The sequence below is a fragment of the Nasonia vitripennis genome, chromosome 1 (genome assembly GCF_009193385.2).
Source record: "Nasonia vitripennis strain AsymCx chromosome 1, Nvit_psr_1.1, whole genome shotgun sequence".
Taxonomy (NCBI): domain Eukaryota; kingdom Metazoa; phylum Arthropoda; class Insecta; order Hymenoptera; family Pteromalidae; genus Nasonia; species Nasonia vitripennis.
In genome coordinates, this window is record NC_045757.1 from 31940812 (window position 1) to 31955954 (window position 15143).

Here is a 15143-nt window from a genome sequence, read left to right on the forward strand (position 1 = left end):
ACTTTCGATCGCTACTCTCTCGCCGCGTAGAGATTTCCTCGGCGCTTTTCTCGTCGCTTGCGCAAGGCACACGCACGCAGCCGCACGGATAAATAATACGAAAATAACGCTTTCTCGTGTGTGTACATACACGGGCTCGTGCGGGCTCTCGTCGCTCTGCCGCGTTGACCCTAAATATTTACGTTTTTCTTCTTTTCGACCTCATTCGTGCGCTCGTCTATTGCTCTTGCGCAAAGCCTCCCAGGAGAAGTTTTACAGCGGTAGCGTGTGCGCCCGAATTTAGAACTCGTGGGAATTCGGACGACGCGGGCTGATCGTAGCTTAGTGGCGGCATCTGATTCTGAAGCTGAGGAGCTATGTGGCATACAGTGTCGGTAAGTGTTCGCTTGCTCTCCACGAGTACCTGCCCATGATACAATGGTTTACAATAGCGGATCGTTTGATAATAAAGATAGTTTAACACATAATTGTTTCAACTCTCTTTTCTAATCAAAGTACAAGATTTCATATTTAACACATCTAGGTTTTCCAAACTAAATTTTGTCTGACTGACTGAAGCTATGATAGGTGATGTGCGAATTTTAAAGAATACGATCTAACTAAGAAGCATGTAATGCCGATAGTGTTGATAATAGCTCTTAAATAAAATGTAGTAGAGTATTCGGGAACGGCAACGTCATGGTTTGATTGAGAACTACAAAAACTTTAAATATGTATTATTTTTATTTCCTAAATGTACATACTCACTATACGATTTATACGTAACGTTCCACACATCTCTCGAGCTTACCTTAAGCTAATAACTATAAACGAGGTTAAAGTAACTGTTCGTAATTAGCATCTTTTTTAATTATTTACAGGTGTATTGATAAACGTTCGGCAATTTATACAATCATAAAAGTGACTCCATCATCAATCACGTTCACACCATGTATTATTAAATCATTAGACATTCAATGTTTTTTTGTCTTATTCGGTGCGATGTCACATTTAATAGTTTCTTCGATATTCTTTCACAAAAGGGCTTGTATTCATTGGCTTTATCAAGAAAAATTAAAAGTTGCGAATACAAACTCGATCATGGGGGTAAAAATATATGTAAAATAAAGGTTCGTAGCTTGTCATAATGCGTGAGAAAGAGACAATATCAGTGTTGATTACTGTGTTCGTTAGAAAAATCAAAGAAAATTACTTTTTATATCAACGACCCCCGTACAGAATGTACCTATTCATCAATATGTCATCAAATAAATAGCATATAACGCGCATAGTCATACCGAAAAGAACTATATATCATTTAAATGTTTCAAAGATTTCTCCTAAAGACGTCAGCTCGTCGATTGTCGAAACGAGTGCCTTAAAACCCTTAAACGAGTCTTGTTGGAACAACAACAAAATTAGCGAACAATTAAGCTCGCTCAGCTAGCAAAGTCTTTCTCGTAGTCGATAGTAAGTTGAAAAGCGATGGCGAGCTCGCCAACCTCGCTTCTTTGTTTATTTTGTAAATGCTATAGGTTCACGAAAATTAAACTTCCCTTCTTCATTTTTCTGTTTGCAGCTAATACAGAGAGAAAATTGTACGAGCTCTGGAGATCAAATGGCCACCAGTGCCAACTTGCATTTTTTAATCATTTTTTTTCTTTGATGCATTTTAGCGTGTAAATTATGAAATGGTCGTCTCATTCTGGTTGTCCGCTTTGTCGATTGCGGCTATGTGATCAGGCTTCTCGCCTCGCGCGTAACGCTCCCACATCTTCTTGTAGAGCATTTCCATGCCAGCAGCATACATTTTACAGTTGAATAGTGGGCTATTTGATCGTGCCTCCCAGACCTTTGCGCGTATGGCTTTCAAGCTGAAAGAGTAAGTTCTTATAAGTATTGATCAACGATAAAGCTATTATTACGAGTTTAATTATCCAATTTTCAAATGAATATTTCAAATAACGACGAATTAGTGTTGACTGAAGTAAATCCGAAAATATTTAGTTCTATCTAATAAAATAAAAGAGAAAAACGCGAAGTACCTAAAGTCGGTATTGCAGGCACCGTTAAAATCTTACTAAAATAAATTCTTATTAAACATTTTCGAACGAAATACCACTACCACTTTTGACAGATACTTACAATTCTCTGTCTGTTCCTAGCCTGACGGCGATCTCTTGATACTCTTGCCTCGTGCGTGCCACCAATTCTGGGCAGCCCAGTGTGTTCAATTGACTGGCAGCTACTCTTGAGGCCAGTGTTTCGCCAGGCAGCGTAACCACAGGTGTTCCCGTCCACAGCACATCCATGCTAGTGGTATGTCCATTGCACAGTGGCGTGTCAAGGCAGACATCAGCCAGTTGGCCACGACGCACGTGCTCTTCCTTAGCTGCGACGTTACTGAACAGAATTCGACCGGGAGCCAGGCCAAGTTGTTGTGCTGTTGTCTGAAGGTTCTGCTCGCCAACAGCGGGGAAACGCAGCAGCCAGAGAACGCTGTTCGGCACGTTTTTCAGAATCTACAAAAGTAAAAGATAATTTTTAAACATGATGAAAAGTAGAAATCGAAATATTTATTAAGTCATACAATCAAAGTTGTATTTTACTTACATATGCCCACATGTGAAGTGTAAGAGGATCAATCTTGTACAGTTGGTTGAAATTGCAGTAAACAACCGCATCCTCGGGCAGACCGTACTGTTGTCTCGTTGTAATAACAATATTCTGTGGTACTTCCTCGCCAGTGGCGGTTTTGTTATTAACTTGCGTAGTGGCCATGCCATTTTGAACTACAACTCCATTAACAGACATCTGGCATTGACCGCTTGCGATCATGGTCTCGATAGGTGTAGTAGTTGGTAACTCGGCAACTTTCATGGAGATCTCAACTGCTTTGCTCTTGGACTGACCCTCTGGCACGATGACTTCTTTGATCTCCTTGACGAGGGTATTCTCGATCATTGGAGACAGATCTGTGGCGTTGATTACTGCTACGTTGTCTGCTAGTTTGTTGCCCTTGTTGAGCTTGTCGGTCAAGATAAGACGCTCTTTCAGATGAGGGAACATTTGTCTAGAAAACAAAAATATGAAATTAAATGACGTTATTTATTTAAAAAATGATAATTTTTTGTTTTCGCTATTATCAAGAATACACTGTACTTTGAATAGTAAAATTCAAAAAGAAGCTTACCTGTGATCTCCAATAAAGTAAGTGTGCGGCATGTAGGCAAGTTTCTCGCTGTACTGACTGGCAAGTTCAAGAGGCGAGGTGACCTCATCTGTGATCAAGTAATCCATGAAGCTAGCTCCTGAGGTTCCAGGGTATCCCAGCCACATAACTTGTATGGGAGCTGGTCTCAGCGCGAAGATTTCATTTCTCGCGCCTTTGGTGTATCCGTTCATGTTAACCAAAATGTGAATACCATCGGAATTGATGCGATCGGCAGCTTTGCCGTTGCAGGGCACCTGCGACAGATCGACGAAGTGCTCAGACTCGCGAGCAATTTTGCCGCGGAAAGTCGTGCCGTCATCTGAGCTCAAGGCATAGCAGAAAATCTCGACGTTGTTGCGATCGTGCAGTCCGGGAATCGATTGCATCAAATGTGATGTCGGGTGGTTACCGAAATCTGAAGATACGTAACCAATTTTGAGACGCATTCCTGCTTCTCGTGGATACTTGAAGGGCTGTTTGTGCAGTACATGGATCTGCAAAGAAAATAAATCTATGAATAAATGAGGTTTATATTTTCTAAAAGTATTTAAAAAAAGAAAAAAGAATTTCATAGTATTTTTCTGTTCAAATATCACTGATCTGAAAACTGTAAACGTCTTTTATGATCCCGCCATGAATTTTTATCAAAAATTATTATTCCATTATGATCAAATAATGTAATTTAACACTTTTTCATAACATTTTGTACTCTAAAGACCGTTGTTCATATTTGCAATAAAAAGCTTCATGTTTTTTATAAGAAATACTATAAAAAGTTACGACAATATTAAAGTATAAAAGCATTTAGAATGGAGCTTGAATAATGTTGAGTATTATACTGCATTATTATCGACCATAAAATGCAAAATACGAAAATGGAAAGTCTACTCGCCTTTAAAATTTAGATAAAATTTATGTTTTTAATAAATAGACTACTAAATTTCAATATAAACATGTCGAATTTCATGAAATTATCTCCTATTCTTAAATGTATTAATTGGCCGTATAGCACGACCATCAAATTTTTATCGTAAATTCGCAAAAAACGATAAATTCGTATCTCGCAGTGCGGTATTTTTGTCCATGACTGAGCACGAATGCGCACGAAAAATTGTAATTCTGATGCTGCGAGCGGTGTACCGTCTATTACAGTATACTGTATAGTGATTAATGACAGTCCGGTAGTTTCGGAGTGCAATTGCTCTATTGCGTATCCTTCACCTCTTCACTATGATTGGTGAGGCAGCTGGTTTCTGATTCTGCTCATGGTTACAAACGGCACTCGAGGAATATATATACGAGACAGCCTATTTTTCACAACTTTTAAACTTTATTAAATGACGTGCGCAACCGAATTATTCTATCCGTTGATTGTAGAAATTGAGAGAAAAATACTTTCGACTCTATTTGTATAAACGCCCAAAATAAAAATCGTCAAATAACCTTCTCAATGCACAGATTGGCGTGTCTCGCAGCGATGGCCTTTCTGAAATCGTGCGACAGTGGATACAGCATGGAATGATGTGGGTGCACGCTGGGCAGCCTGTTCTTATCCAACTGTTCAGCGACAATCGACACCAACTTCTTCATTCTTGCCTCGTAATCCGTCCAGTCGCATACGATCTGCAGGCAGTGAGCCAGATTGCAGTAGGCGTCCGGGAAATCGGGCTTCAGCTTCAATGCTGTTCTGTAGCTCTGAATGGCCTCGGGAATGTTGCCCGAATCCTTGTGTATGCTGGCGAGATTCGAGTGAGCGTCCGCGAAAGCCGGATTGATCTGAATGGCCCGGGTGTAGCACTGAAGTGCACCCTGCACATCCTGCATCTCCTTGAGGGTGTTGCCCATGTTTGAGTAGGCATCAGCGAAAGTTGGCTGGATGCGGATGGCTTCCTTGTAATGCATCAGGGCTTCGTTGAGTTTGCCCTGTTGTTGGAGGACGGATGCCAGGTTGCTGTGGGCTGCTGCAAACTCGGGGAACACCTCGAGGGCCTTCAGGTACAGGCGCGTCGCCTCCTCGATGTATCCCTGCTCGCGTTTTATGTTGGCCTGGAGAAGAACGTCGGGAATTAGTTGATATACGAGTGATAAGATATAATCTTGTACAAAGTGATTAAGCTATTCTATTCTACATAGGCTTCATTAAATATTGTAGATCTTTAGTCAGACGACTCTGAATAAAATCAACCGGCAACAACATCGAATTTGTCGAGGACGTGCTCTTGCCTCGAGTAGTTCAATCATCCAAAAGAATCACTCGAGCGAAAGCCTGCACAAAAGTCAAAGAGCTAACAAATTGTCGACTTTGCAATGCAGAATCCGAAAAGTATTCCCTGTCAAGTTCGATACAACGAGTAAAAAAGGAACACGTCCTTCGTCGCCTTTGCACATACGAGCATTATACGACCCGTCGTAAACAAACGCCCAACTGCATGTAGTCAGAACTATATGTATATACACAAGGGGAGATGAGCAGTTGTTGATCGTACCAGATTGTTGAGGGAGTCAGCGTGCGTCGGGCAGAGGCGGAGTGCCGTGTTGTAGCACTCCTCGGCCTCGACCACCTGACCCTTTTCCTTGAGCGCGTTCGCCAGATTGCAGTAGGCATCCGGGAAATTCGGCTGTAGCTCGATCGCGCGACGGTATGTGTCGATCGCCAAATCGATGAGCCTGCAAGCATGTCAATTTTCAGTGTTACGCTCCTCATATCTCATGGATGTATGCCTCGAGATTCTGTTTGCTCGGCTTAGTCTTAGTGATGAGGTGGGCAGTGCATGATGGGATTCTCGATTCTCGTATACCGATCGCTTATCGTCTCGATCGATGCAAGTTACTCTAGGATTTGATATTACGTTCGAATGTGCATTTAATATCTTTCGTCGACTTTGTCAACTGAACACAATTAGTTACGTCACGATCTATACAAAATTAATGGAAAAGAGTCATTACAGTCGAGCTCCGACAGTCCAATAGAAACCAGCGGACGTAAGTGCATCGCGTTGCATCTCATTTCAAATAATGAAGAAAAGTATACGCGTATAAACAGACCACTTTATTTTCATTCCCTCGACTGCACGTCCTACGGAAAAATATAAAAACGCTTGCGTGGGTTGGGGAAAAAAAAACCGAGTCCGGCGTTCATCGCCTCGGCCTTCCGGCGGGGCAACGATAACACAAACAAGGAAAAACGCGTGAAAGTATATGTGAATGAAAATCGAAACAAAACTCTTACCCCTGCTCGTAGTAGACACAGGCCAAGTTACCGTGGACGACTGCATTGTTGGGGCTGAGATTCAGAGCACGGAGATAAGCGGCAACAGCTCTGTAATGGCAATAAAAAAGAAGCGTTAGCGTTAAATATTCATTAGCGACAGTTCAGTGCTGGAGACTATAGCGCGTGCGATGTTAAGGGAAAAATTCCCTTGCAGCATCGACGCTGTAATCCAGAGATGATAAAGTTCATAATTGTGCATATATTATTTTTTTGTCCGAGGAAAATTTCCCGTACCAGGTATCATTGACGAGAAGGTTTTTATTTCTAAGATGGTTTTGTAAATATTTTTTGTCTAACGGTAATTCTGTTTTTTGCCGTTGCAAATTACGCAGTTTACGGAGTTCTAACTAAAGCAGCTTTTCAACTTATCCACTTGGCTGCGTAACAACTTTTAATTACATGGAAGAGGAAAATCGATATTTATTAGAGTTCGGAGGGTAGAGCTTACAATAGAGCTTGCGAATGAATCGTCTATTCAGGAAGTTAGAAGAACTTTATTGGTCTTTCTAGAGTCAACGAAAGACCAGTAAAATCTTCGCTGTACAGCGTAACAAGAGTTCAGTCATTGTTCAATCATGTTAACTTTACGGTATTTTCTCGGATGAATTCTATACTCGCTCAAAAAATATATCAATCCCCACGCGAAGCACATAGATAAGCACAAAAGCTCTCGCACGTGTCTCCGGATGTTTGAGATGCTATGCAGCGTACTGATCAAATCTTATCTTCTTTGATCCGATAATCTGCTATACAATTTCAAACATCCTGTGGGTGTATATGGACGCAGAAATATTTCACTCGGAGTAATGCTACATTTTTGCCTTGGGAATCGTCATGGTCGACAGGGACCCATGGGAAAGTACTCGAACGAATGCAAATGTCAGAAGTGAAGGTAGATATTCAACTGGCGAAGTGAAATTTACCTTCCGTCGAAATTCACGCGGAAATAATTCATGATAACAATCGCGGAAAGTAGTATAGCCACGATGTGGTCAAACCCATTCGTATTGTTTACTTCACGTCTCTTTCCGATCGATTCGTGTCTCGTCGGTTTTTACAAAAAGCCCTATGTGAAACTCCGTTACAAACAAGCTTCGAAGTTTATCCGAAAATGTAACAAATAGAAGCTCTACAGAGTCCGTCCCTCTGACACACACGCGAGTGCCAGCTGCGGAAAAAGAAGCGAAACGAGAAAGGCAACGCCGAGCAAAGAAAAGCGAGAGAAACGCGAGCGAGTCGCGCTCGATCTGTCCCGATGAAAACAAGCGAAAATAAAGATACGCGAAAAGAGAGATAAACGCAATCCCAGCGCTGCGGCAACGGGTAAACGCGCCGTATATAATGAGCATCCTCTGGGAAAAAGTGAGCGATTGAGGCTGCTGTGACTATCGAGTGGATAAACATTATATTCCGATTGCTCCGAATAAGGTTACGCCTGCATTTTTCCTTTTATATAGGTAGCGTGAAACACAGAGCGAAAAACGACCAAACTGACCGACTCCATCATCCCTCTACCTCTTAATCCAGGACTTGATCCAAGCGATGCATCCAGCGGGTGGCTGTGTGCTGATCGTACTCTCGAGCTGGAGTCGCAGAGTCGGCGCTAGGCTCGTCGAGGGCGAGATCACCGTGTACACGATGACGCACTGGTACTCCATCCCTCCATCGCTGAAACGCGCCTGCTGATTCTTGTTATTTTCCCCCTCTCTTTTTTTTCGCTCGAACTAGCCAGCCCACTGAGGGAATTATTCAGACGGTCAGAGGGGCTGGGGATTATACACGAATTCGCGCGTGCAAAAGACGCCCCTTGGCAGATTCCGCGGTTTCTGTTCGCGGTTTTATTCTGCGGATGCGCCGCTGCAGCTTAATGAGATTCGCCGCGAATATCCGAGAAGTAACGGGCTATAAATATTAGAAAATACAGGAATTACACGTAATTCGAGCTTCCACGAATGAAACGTCGCGTTCACGCGTTCTTGGAGGTTGAGTTAGGAAAAACATGTGCGATTAGCTGCGGTAGATAAGAAAAATCGTTGAAAAAAGCGAGAGCCGACGACTTAATGGATCGATAATTATTACGCGGTGTGTGTAGAAAGGTGACCCATTTTTCTTTCGACGTAAAATTTAATTTCCCTCTGCGCCTCATTTTTTTTTTTTTTTTTTTTTTGACCATTTCATTTGCCGCGTCCTTCAGTGTGATATAACAGTCTGTGCTTAATGGGCGCTAATCGTGTTTTGAATAATGAAATTAGCCGGAACAACGGAATTTCCTCCGACGCCGTTCGAGTTATTTATTAAAAAGGACTTTCACGAGCTTTCGCGCGAAAAAATGGAATAGCTGGGCTAAGGAAACGTCTTTTACACGCGTGTGCTCATATAGTTCGTGATAATTTCGGCAGAACTCTTACCTAAAACTTTGTTCTAGTGCGTAAGATTTTCTTCTGGTATTTTCACTATTCACTCGAAGTCAAGATATTCTACCTCTCTTCGAACGATGAAAAATCGTAATGGTAAAAAAACTCCATAGCCTCGTCGTGGTCGTTTACGTGTTTTATTATAAAAAAATAAGTACAAAACGTGTCTGGTCTACGAGCAACTATGCACAGACGAGATCGAGATAGTCGTAAGTCAAATATAGCCTTCGTCGCTCGCCTGAGGTAACGAACTTCTTTAAATCGATCAGTCTCTCTCTCTCTCTCTCTCTCTCTCTCTCTCTCTCTCTCTCTCTCTCTCTCTCTCTTCCCGAGATGTACCTCGCGCGTATCTTCTCTCGGAACCTGCGCTTACTCTCTTCTTGGTCCGAGAATAAGAGGCTAAAAGGTTTTCGGCGTTCCGAACCGAATTTCGTCCTGCTTCCGGATTCTATTCCCTCCCTCGTCCTTTTTATCCTTCTCCTCCTCCTCGAGTGAAAAAGAAACGTCTTTTTTTCGAAGCGAAAAAACTTCGTTCTCCCTTTGTCAGCCGCTCGTTTTATATTTTCATTAAGCCACAGCCTTTTTTCCGAGGATCCTCTCAAGAGAGCTTTTTAACGCGCGACACCTGACATATCACGCGGAAAAATCAAATCACGCGGAAAATTCTTCTTTTCTGTGACGAGGCAGTGGCGGCTTCCGGTCGAGTAGGAAACTTCGGGACTGATGTTCACTCATCGAGCTTCTGCTTCTCTCTGCAAGTTGTACAAACAGTTCGATCTTCGTGACGAGCGAGCGACTCGTGACGCGGGGACGATGTTTCAATTGTTGGAGTTTGGGACGCGATACGAGAGAAGTGCCGTTGATGGCGCTGAATTTGAAGGGGGGGGGGGGGGTTCATATCCGAGCTTTTCGCGTCGTTAGGCAATCGTGTCGATTTTTTTTCTCAGCGCTTTTTTGATGGAAAATACGCCCAGATTATTTTTTCATCCGTATCGAGAACACTCTCGAAAGTGCGATCCGATCATTTTTTTCAAAATAAAATAATGTCAGAGACAAAAAGAATATAGCCTCTCGCACACTCCCGATCCTATATAATAAAAATCTCGGAAAATCAATCATCCACGCTCGTCAATAACGTGTCGAGCGGAAAAATCGAGCGCCGTCGAAGCGAGCCGGAAGCGACACGAGAGCTATACACAGTTTGGAATCGAGTGGCTCTAAAGAGGTACGAAATATATACGAAATTGATATCCGGCCGTATAGCTGCCCCCAGGCGGATGCATCGGTGCGTGAATCGAGATTAGAATTTGCGAGGACGAGGTTATAGCGCAGTAGCGTAAAGGAGAAATACTGATATCGGTCAGAGCCCGAGGCGCTCGTACGTTTTTCAAGTGTTTTATTGCCCAGCAGCAGGCCTGATGACGATTGGTCCGATTCATTTTACGATTGCGGTTGATATACCAGAGAAATTGCGTTTGCTTAAGCTTCTGCGAGCTTTTATTGAATCTGGCGAATTATCGACGACGGGTGTGACGGCCGAGGAATTCAGCTTGATCGAATTGGGTTATTCGCTTTGCTCGTCTCTTTTATCAATTTTTGATTTTTCCATCAAAGCCTCGGCTAATTACTTTCTCGACTTTACAAAACTCGAACTTTCAAGCTACTTTCAGACTGAAAAATTTCAGGCATGAAAAATTATCCCGCAAAATGACAAACTTCGCATAATTCCAAGCGTACACACCCTCCGGCGATGCGAGATTCATTTTAATCTCTATCCCAACAAAAAGCCAATTTCACGCCTCAATAGGCTGAGCTATTCAGAGACCCTACTCGCGAAAAGGCCGCACGCAGCAAAACAGCGTATACACGGCTAATTATTCATTCGCAAACACTCCTCCTTCATTTCCTCTCAAAACTGGCGCATACACTTCGAAACCGGCATCGTATTACCACCGCATTTGGAATCTCCTCCCGACCGCGGATGACTTTAACGTAAATTGCGCGACGACCGCGACGCCTCACATCCATGAATTTTCATCCTCGAAATTAGAGCGAGAGATGGTCCAGCCGTTACACGATATACGACGAATAAATGTAAATCAGACCGAAGAGCTGCGCGCCGCATAAAATTGGACTTCGTTAGGGTGCAAATTGCTGACGAGCCGATTTTTCCCGCGCGAGCGAGGAAAAACGAACGGGGTCGACGCTTCCGCAGTCTTTTCCCATTTATTTATATATATAGAGAGAGAGAGGGAAGGGGGTGTGTTTGCGCGTTCGGAAGTTCGGAGGGTGTTTTTCCGAGGCGCGGTCGTAATTAAAGTCGGAAAAATTCGATAAGCGTCAAAACAGCTCCTCCGTGCGCGCGATGAAAGTTTATTCGGCGGCCGCTAGCTGCAGTGTGATATAAGGCGGCCGAGAACTTGTTTCATTCGTCTTAACTTTGTTAGACGGATCGTGAGAGGATTTACAATCGAACTGTTCATATACTGTTTGAGATATCGTGTATTTTTTAATTACACTTTGTTGAGTAAGACTGTTGTATCTACAACTGTCTTTTTGCACCAAAGGAGATGGCATAATAAAGTGCGACTACGTCTACATTATCATTTTATTTAGTGCACATTATAACGTCTATTGTTTTGTGATGTCACGTAAATAAGTAATGGTGAATAGAGCTTTGTTTACGAGCACGGTTACTCGTCGCGTCTATCCGTTTCATTAGTGCACAAAGAAACGCGATATCAATGTCACTTTCATAAGGTTATCGTAGCGAAGTGTGAAAAAATGGTTTCTTCAAATTTGGAGCGTCTCTCGTGTACACACACGCGCGGAGTATCGTCGAGATCTCGCGAGCCGCGCAAACTTGCACTTTTGATAAGCGTCAATATGTACTCCCTTTCTCTCTCCCGTAACGCGATAAGAGCTCCTGCCGTGTAGTTCACAGTTCAGCATAGATAAAGCGACCTGTTTATTCGCCTCCGCAACAGCAAATCAGAAAAAATGAACGAGAAATGCCCGACGATTTCTCGAGAAACAATTTCACCGCGCACGAAGAAAAGCGCAATTAAAACTTTGTAAATCCTCCCTCCTCTCTCCGAAATCAATTTTTCGTCCGCATCTAGCTATAGGTATAGGGAGAAAGTGCCAACTTAATTTTCCAAGAAAGTCTGCAGTCGTCGAAAAACTAAAACGAATCCCAGCAGCAGAAGGCTATCTATATACAGCAGTAGTCCGCCGAAACTTTTTCTCCGCGAAAAAGCACGACCGGCGGAGTTTCGCGCACTTTTAAACGTTATGAAGCAAACTTCCCGCCAACTTTTTTCCTTCCTCTATCCCAAGCGTTATATATACCTCTGCGCATACTTGTTCTCGATAACGTATCGGTCTATATACACGTGTGTGTTATACATCGTCACGAAGACGAGGAGAAGAGCCGAGGCGAGAGGCTCGAGGGCAGTTTATAAAGAGGCTGACATCGTAAAAGTGGCGCCAAGCACGCGAAAGGCTCAATCGCGTGTTTTTCTAAACTGATGCTCGGACGCAAACGAGCTGTGTGTTTACACAAAGGGAGATTCGAGGTTATGTTCGCTCGGAAGCTTCGATTCGAGCGCGGACGCACAGCTGCGCGAGCGACGGCATTGAAATTCGAATTGTTAATTAATATAGCGCTGGACGCATGAGCTTGGCCGCGTCTATTGCAGCAATCGATTATTTACGACGTAATTTTTATGTAGTTCCTGGAGGGATTAAATAACTAATGACGCGCTGACCTACTTAACGATAACTAAGCCTCTATGCCACGCGCTCGCATTATGAACGCACAAACGCGTCAGCGACAAGTAAGAACAGCGATTATTCAAATGCAAATTGTCGGGTGGGGCAGGGGGGGGGTGAATTATACATTATACAACTCCAACAATCGAGAAATTCGTCCTCGTCGTCGCGTCGGCAAAAGTTTTCGTGGGTGTTCACATCGCGAGTGATATCACATATGCTTTCGAATTCCAGCGACGATCCGCCCAGCGCGGAGCTACCTGGAAACTGGGCTAAATGCATCAGTCAATGAACACTCGAGAGCCATTCTGTATAAGCACCAGTCACGTGACGTTTTTTTCCTTTTTTATTTACTCGATCATAACGCACTTGTCACACAATCTTCGCACAGCTCGGACGAAAAGTTTTGCCACTTATCGTAATAGAGTGTATTAAAAAAAAAAGAACCCACTACGAGATCCACACTTGCACCGCGTACAAAAGCACCCCTCGAAGCGTTCGCCAAGCCCAGCTCGTGAGAAGCAACGAAAGACGAAGCGAGATCGAAGGGAGAAAAGAAATAAGGGAGATGAAGAGGGAAGAGACAGGAATATAGGAAAGAGGAGAAGAAGAAGAAGAAGAGTGGCTAGGACGTGTGGCGCACGCCAGACTACGAGCTAAACTACTGGCGGTGGTCGAAGCGCGCGGGAGCGGCACCAGCAGCAGCGGAGCAGTTAGCTCGCCGAGCGGAGAGAGCGTATAGAGCGCTGCTGCCGCGGCGGCGACCGGCTACTACGGCGACTACTACTACGACGACGACGACGACGTCGACCGGGCTAGGTGTATGTATAGGTATAAACGTGTAGTCGAGCCGGCGGGGGCTGCGCCGCCGACGAGGATGACGACGGTTGCTAGGCGATTCCCGCCGCGATGCGTGAGAAATGCTGCGCAAAGGATATTCGAGAGTTGAGCTTTTTCCAAAGAGAGCTTTGGCTGGATTGGGTGGTTTTTCTCGTTTTTAATTTAATGTGGGGTTGTGTGTGAACGAATTTTACTCGCTCATTACACGCGTTGGAATATTTTATGTACGCGCAGTGAGCCAAATTAATTGCAATGATAACCCACATTTTGGATGAATTTTAAATAGCCCTACCGCAGTGAGTTGCAGTCATCCAACAAGAGTACATCAAGGAGGACAACAATTAGCTCAACGTAAACACAGCTTTTCATCATAATTTCGCTAGCATAACAGCGCATATAAAGAGACAATTAACAATTTGACCCACATTTCCCTCTTCCGGGGGAAAAAAAACCGTAAAAAAAGTATGACCAACGCAAGCTCTCTCGACGACGCAGCGCGCATCGTCAGCGTTAAAAAGCAAAGCGAGTGTCATTCGGAGTGTCGATGCCGAGAGACACGAGAGACAGACAGACTGCGAGGGCATATTGTGTTGAAGCTCCACTTTCTCACTCGATGAAACATTGAGTCGTCGCGGTTCTCCCGCGCACTCGTGTATTCGCGCGAAAATCATCCACGAGCTATTCGCTGTATCTCTCACCGACGAGTGCTATCGCTTTCTCTGTACAGGGCAAAATCACTCGTCATTTTTAACGATACGGCCGGTGAAAAAAAGTGCGATATTTTTAGCCGCATATTCTCGTCGTTTCACGCGAGAACGATGTCAGGGTGAATATATTTGCTCCCCCCCGAAAGCTTAATTGCCTGTATCGGACGTTGAAATATGGGAGCCGCTGAGAAAATCATCATGATACACTCGCTAATCGAGATGCGGACATTCATACATATCTCTATCTCTCGCTTCGTCTGTTTACCATTTCGAGATATCCGTAGTGTAGCAGTGCATGTAGCTGTCATCTGGACTCTCGACTTATGGGCGAAAGTTACGCTGCTGCCGAAAAATGATGATCCTTTCATATACGACGAAAATAACTGAATTCGGTGATCGATTATAACTCATACGCGCCTGATTGATTAATACAATTCCATATTGTAAATTTCCCACTATTGATATATCTATACGGAAGTTCGAAACACGCGCGCAATTAGTATCGCGGTGTAATTAATATCCGGCGTCTCTGCAGCACAAATTCATAACATTAAAGCCGAATACGTCGAAATGCGGTATAGGCTAATGCATCAATTCAGTGTACACCGCGTATAGTAATCGACGCGTAGTGTATACGGCTGATTTCGAAAACGATTTTTATTATCATGGCCGATATATATCGAATTTGCGATATGCCGAGAGAATAATAACGCCTGCGCAGCTGCGATAATAATAAATATACGGCGTATACAGGGATGTGTGTGCTTGGTGTATGGAAAACAATAAAGCCAAGAGGAATTTATTCGCCCGGCCGATGCGCGAGCCCTGTTTATTCGCGAATATTTACAGTCCAATATTTTGAGCTGCTTCGATTCCGCTCGATGAAATCTATCCAGCGTTTTCGAATTCCGCACATACGCGCGCGGGAATAAAACGATGCGTTC

General features: G+C 43.6%; 1 protein-coding gene across 5 annotated transcripts in view; it reads right to left on the reverse strand.

Annotated features, from left to right (window-relative positions):
* Nucleotides 1–704: 704 nt before the first annotated feature.
* The window catches only part of Ogt (O-glycosyltransferase), a 53788-nt gene continuing 39349 nt past the window's right edge, over nucleotides 705–15143 (reverse strand). For all 5 annotated transcript variants that reach the window (NM_001159869.1, XM_016982190.3, XM_008216804.4 and 2 more), the window contains exons 6-12: nucleotides 6423–6512; nucleotides 5680–5860; nucleotides 4637–5239; nucleotides 3173–3687; nucleotides 2593–3052; nucleotides 2125–2501; nucleotides 705–1853 (exon numbers count right to left, since the gene is read on the reverse strand). In NM_001159869.1, coding sequence (NP_001153341.1) covers nucleotides 1664–1853; nucleotides 2125–2501; nucleotides 2593–3052; nucleotides 3173–3687; nucleotides 4637–5239; nucleotides 5680–5860; nucleotides 6423–6512 — 2416 coding nt within the window. In that variant the 3' untranslated portion in view covers nucleotides 705–1663. The remainder of the gene's footprint in view (nucleotides 1854–2124; nucleotides 2502–2592; nucleotides 3053–3172; nucleotides 3688–4636; nucleotides 5240–5679; nucleotides 5861–6422; nucleotides 6513–15143) is intronic.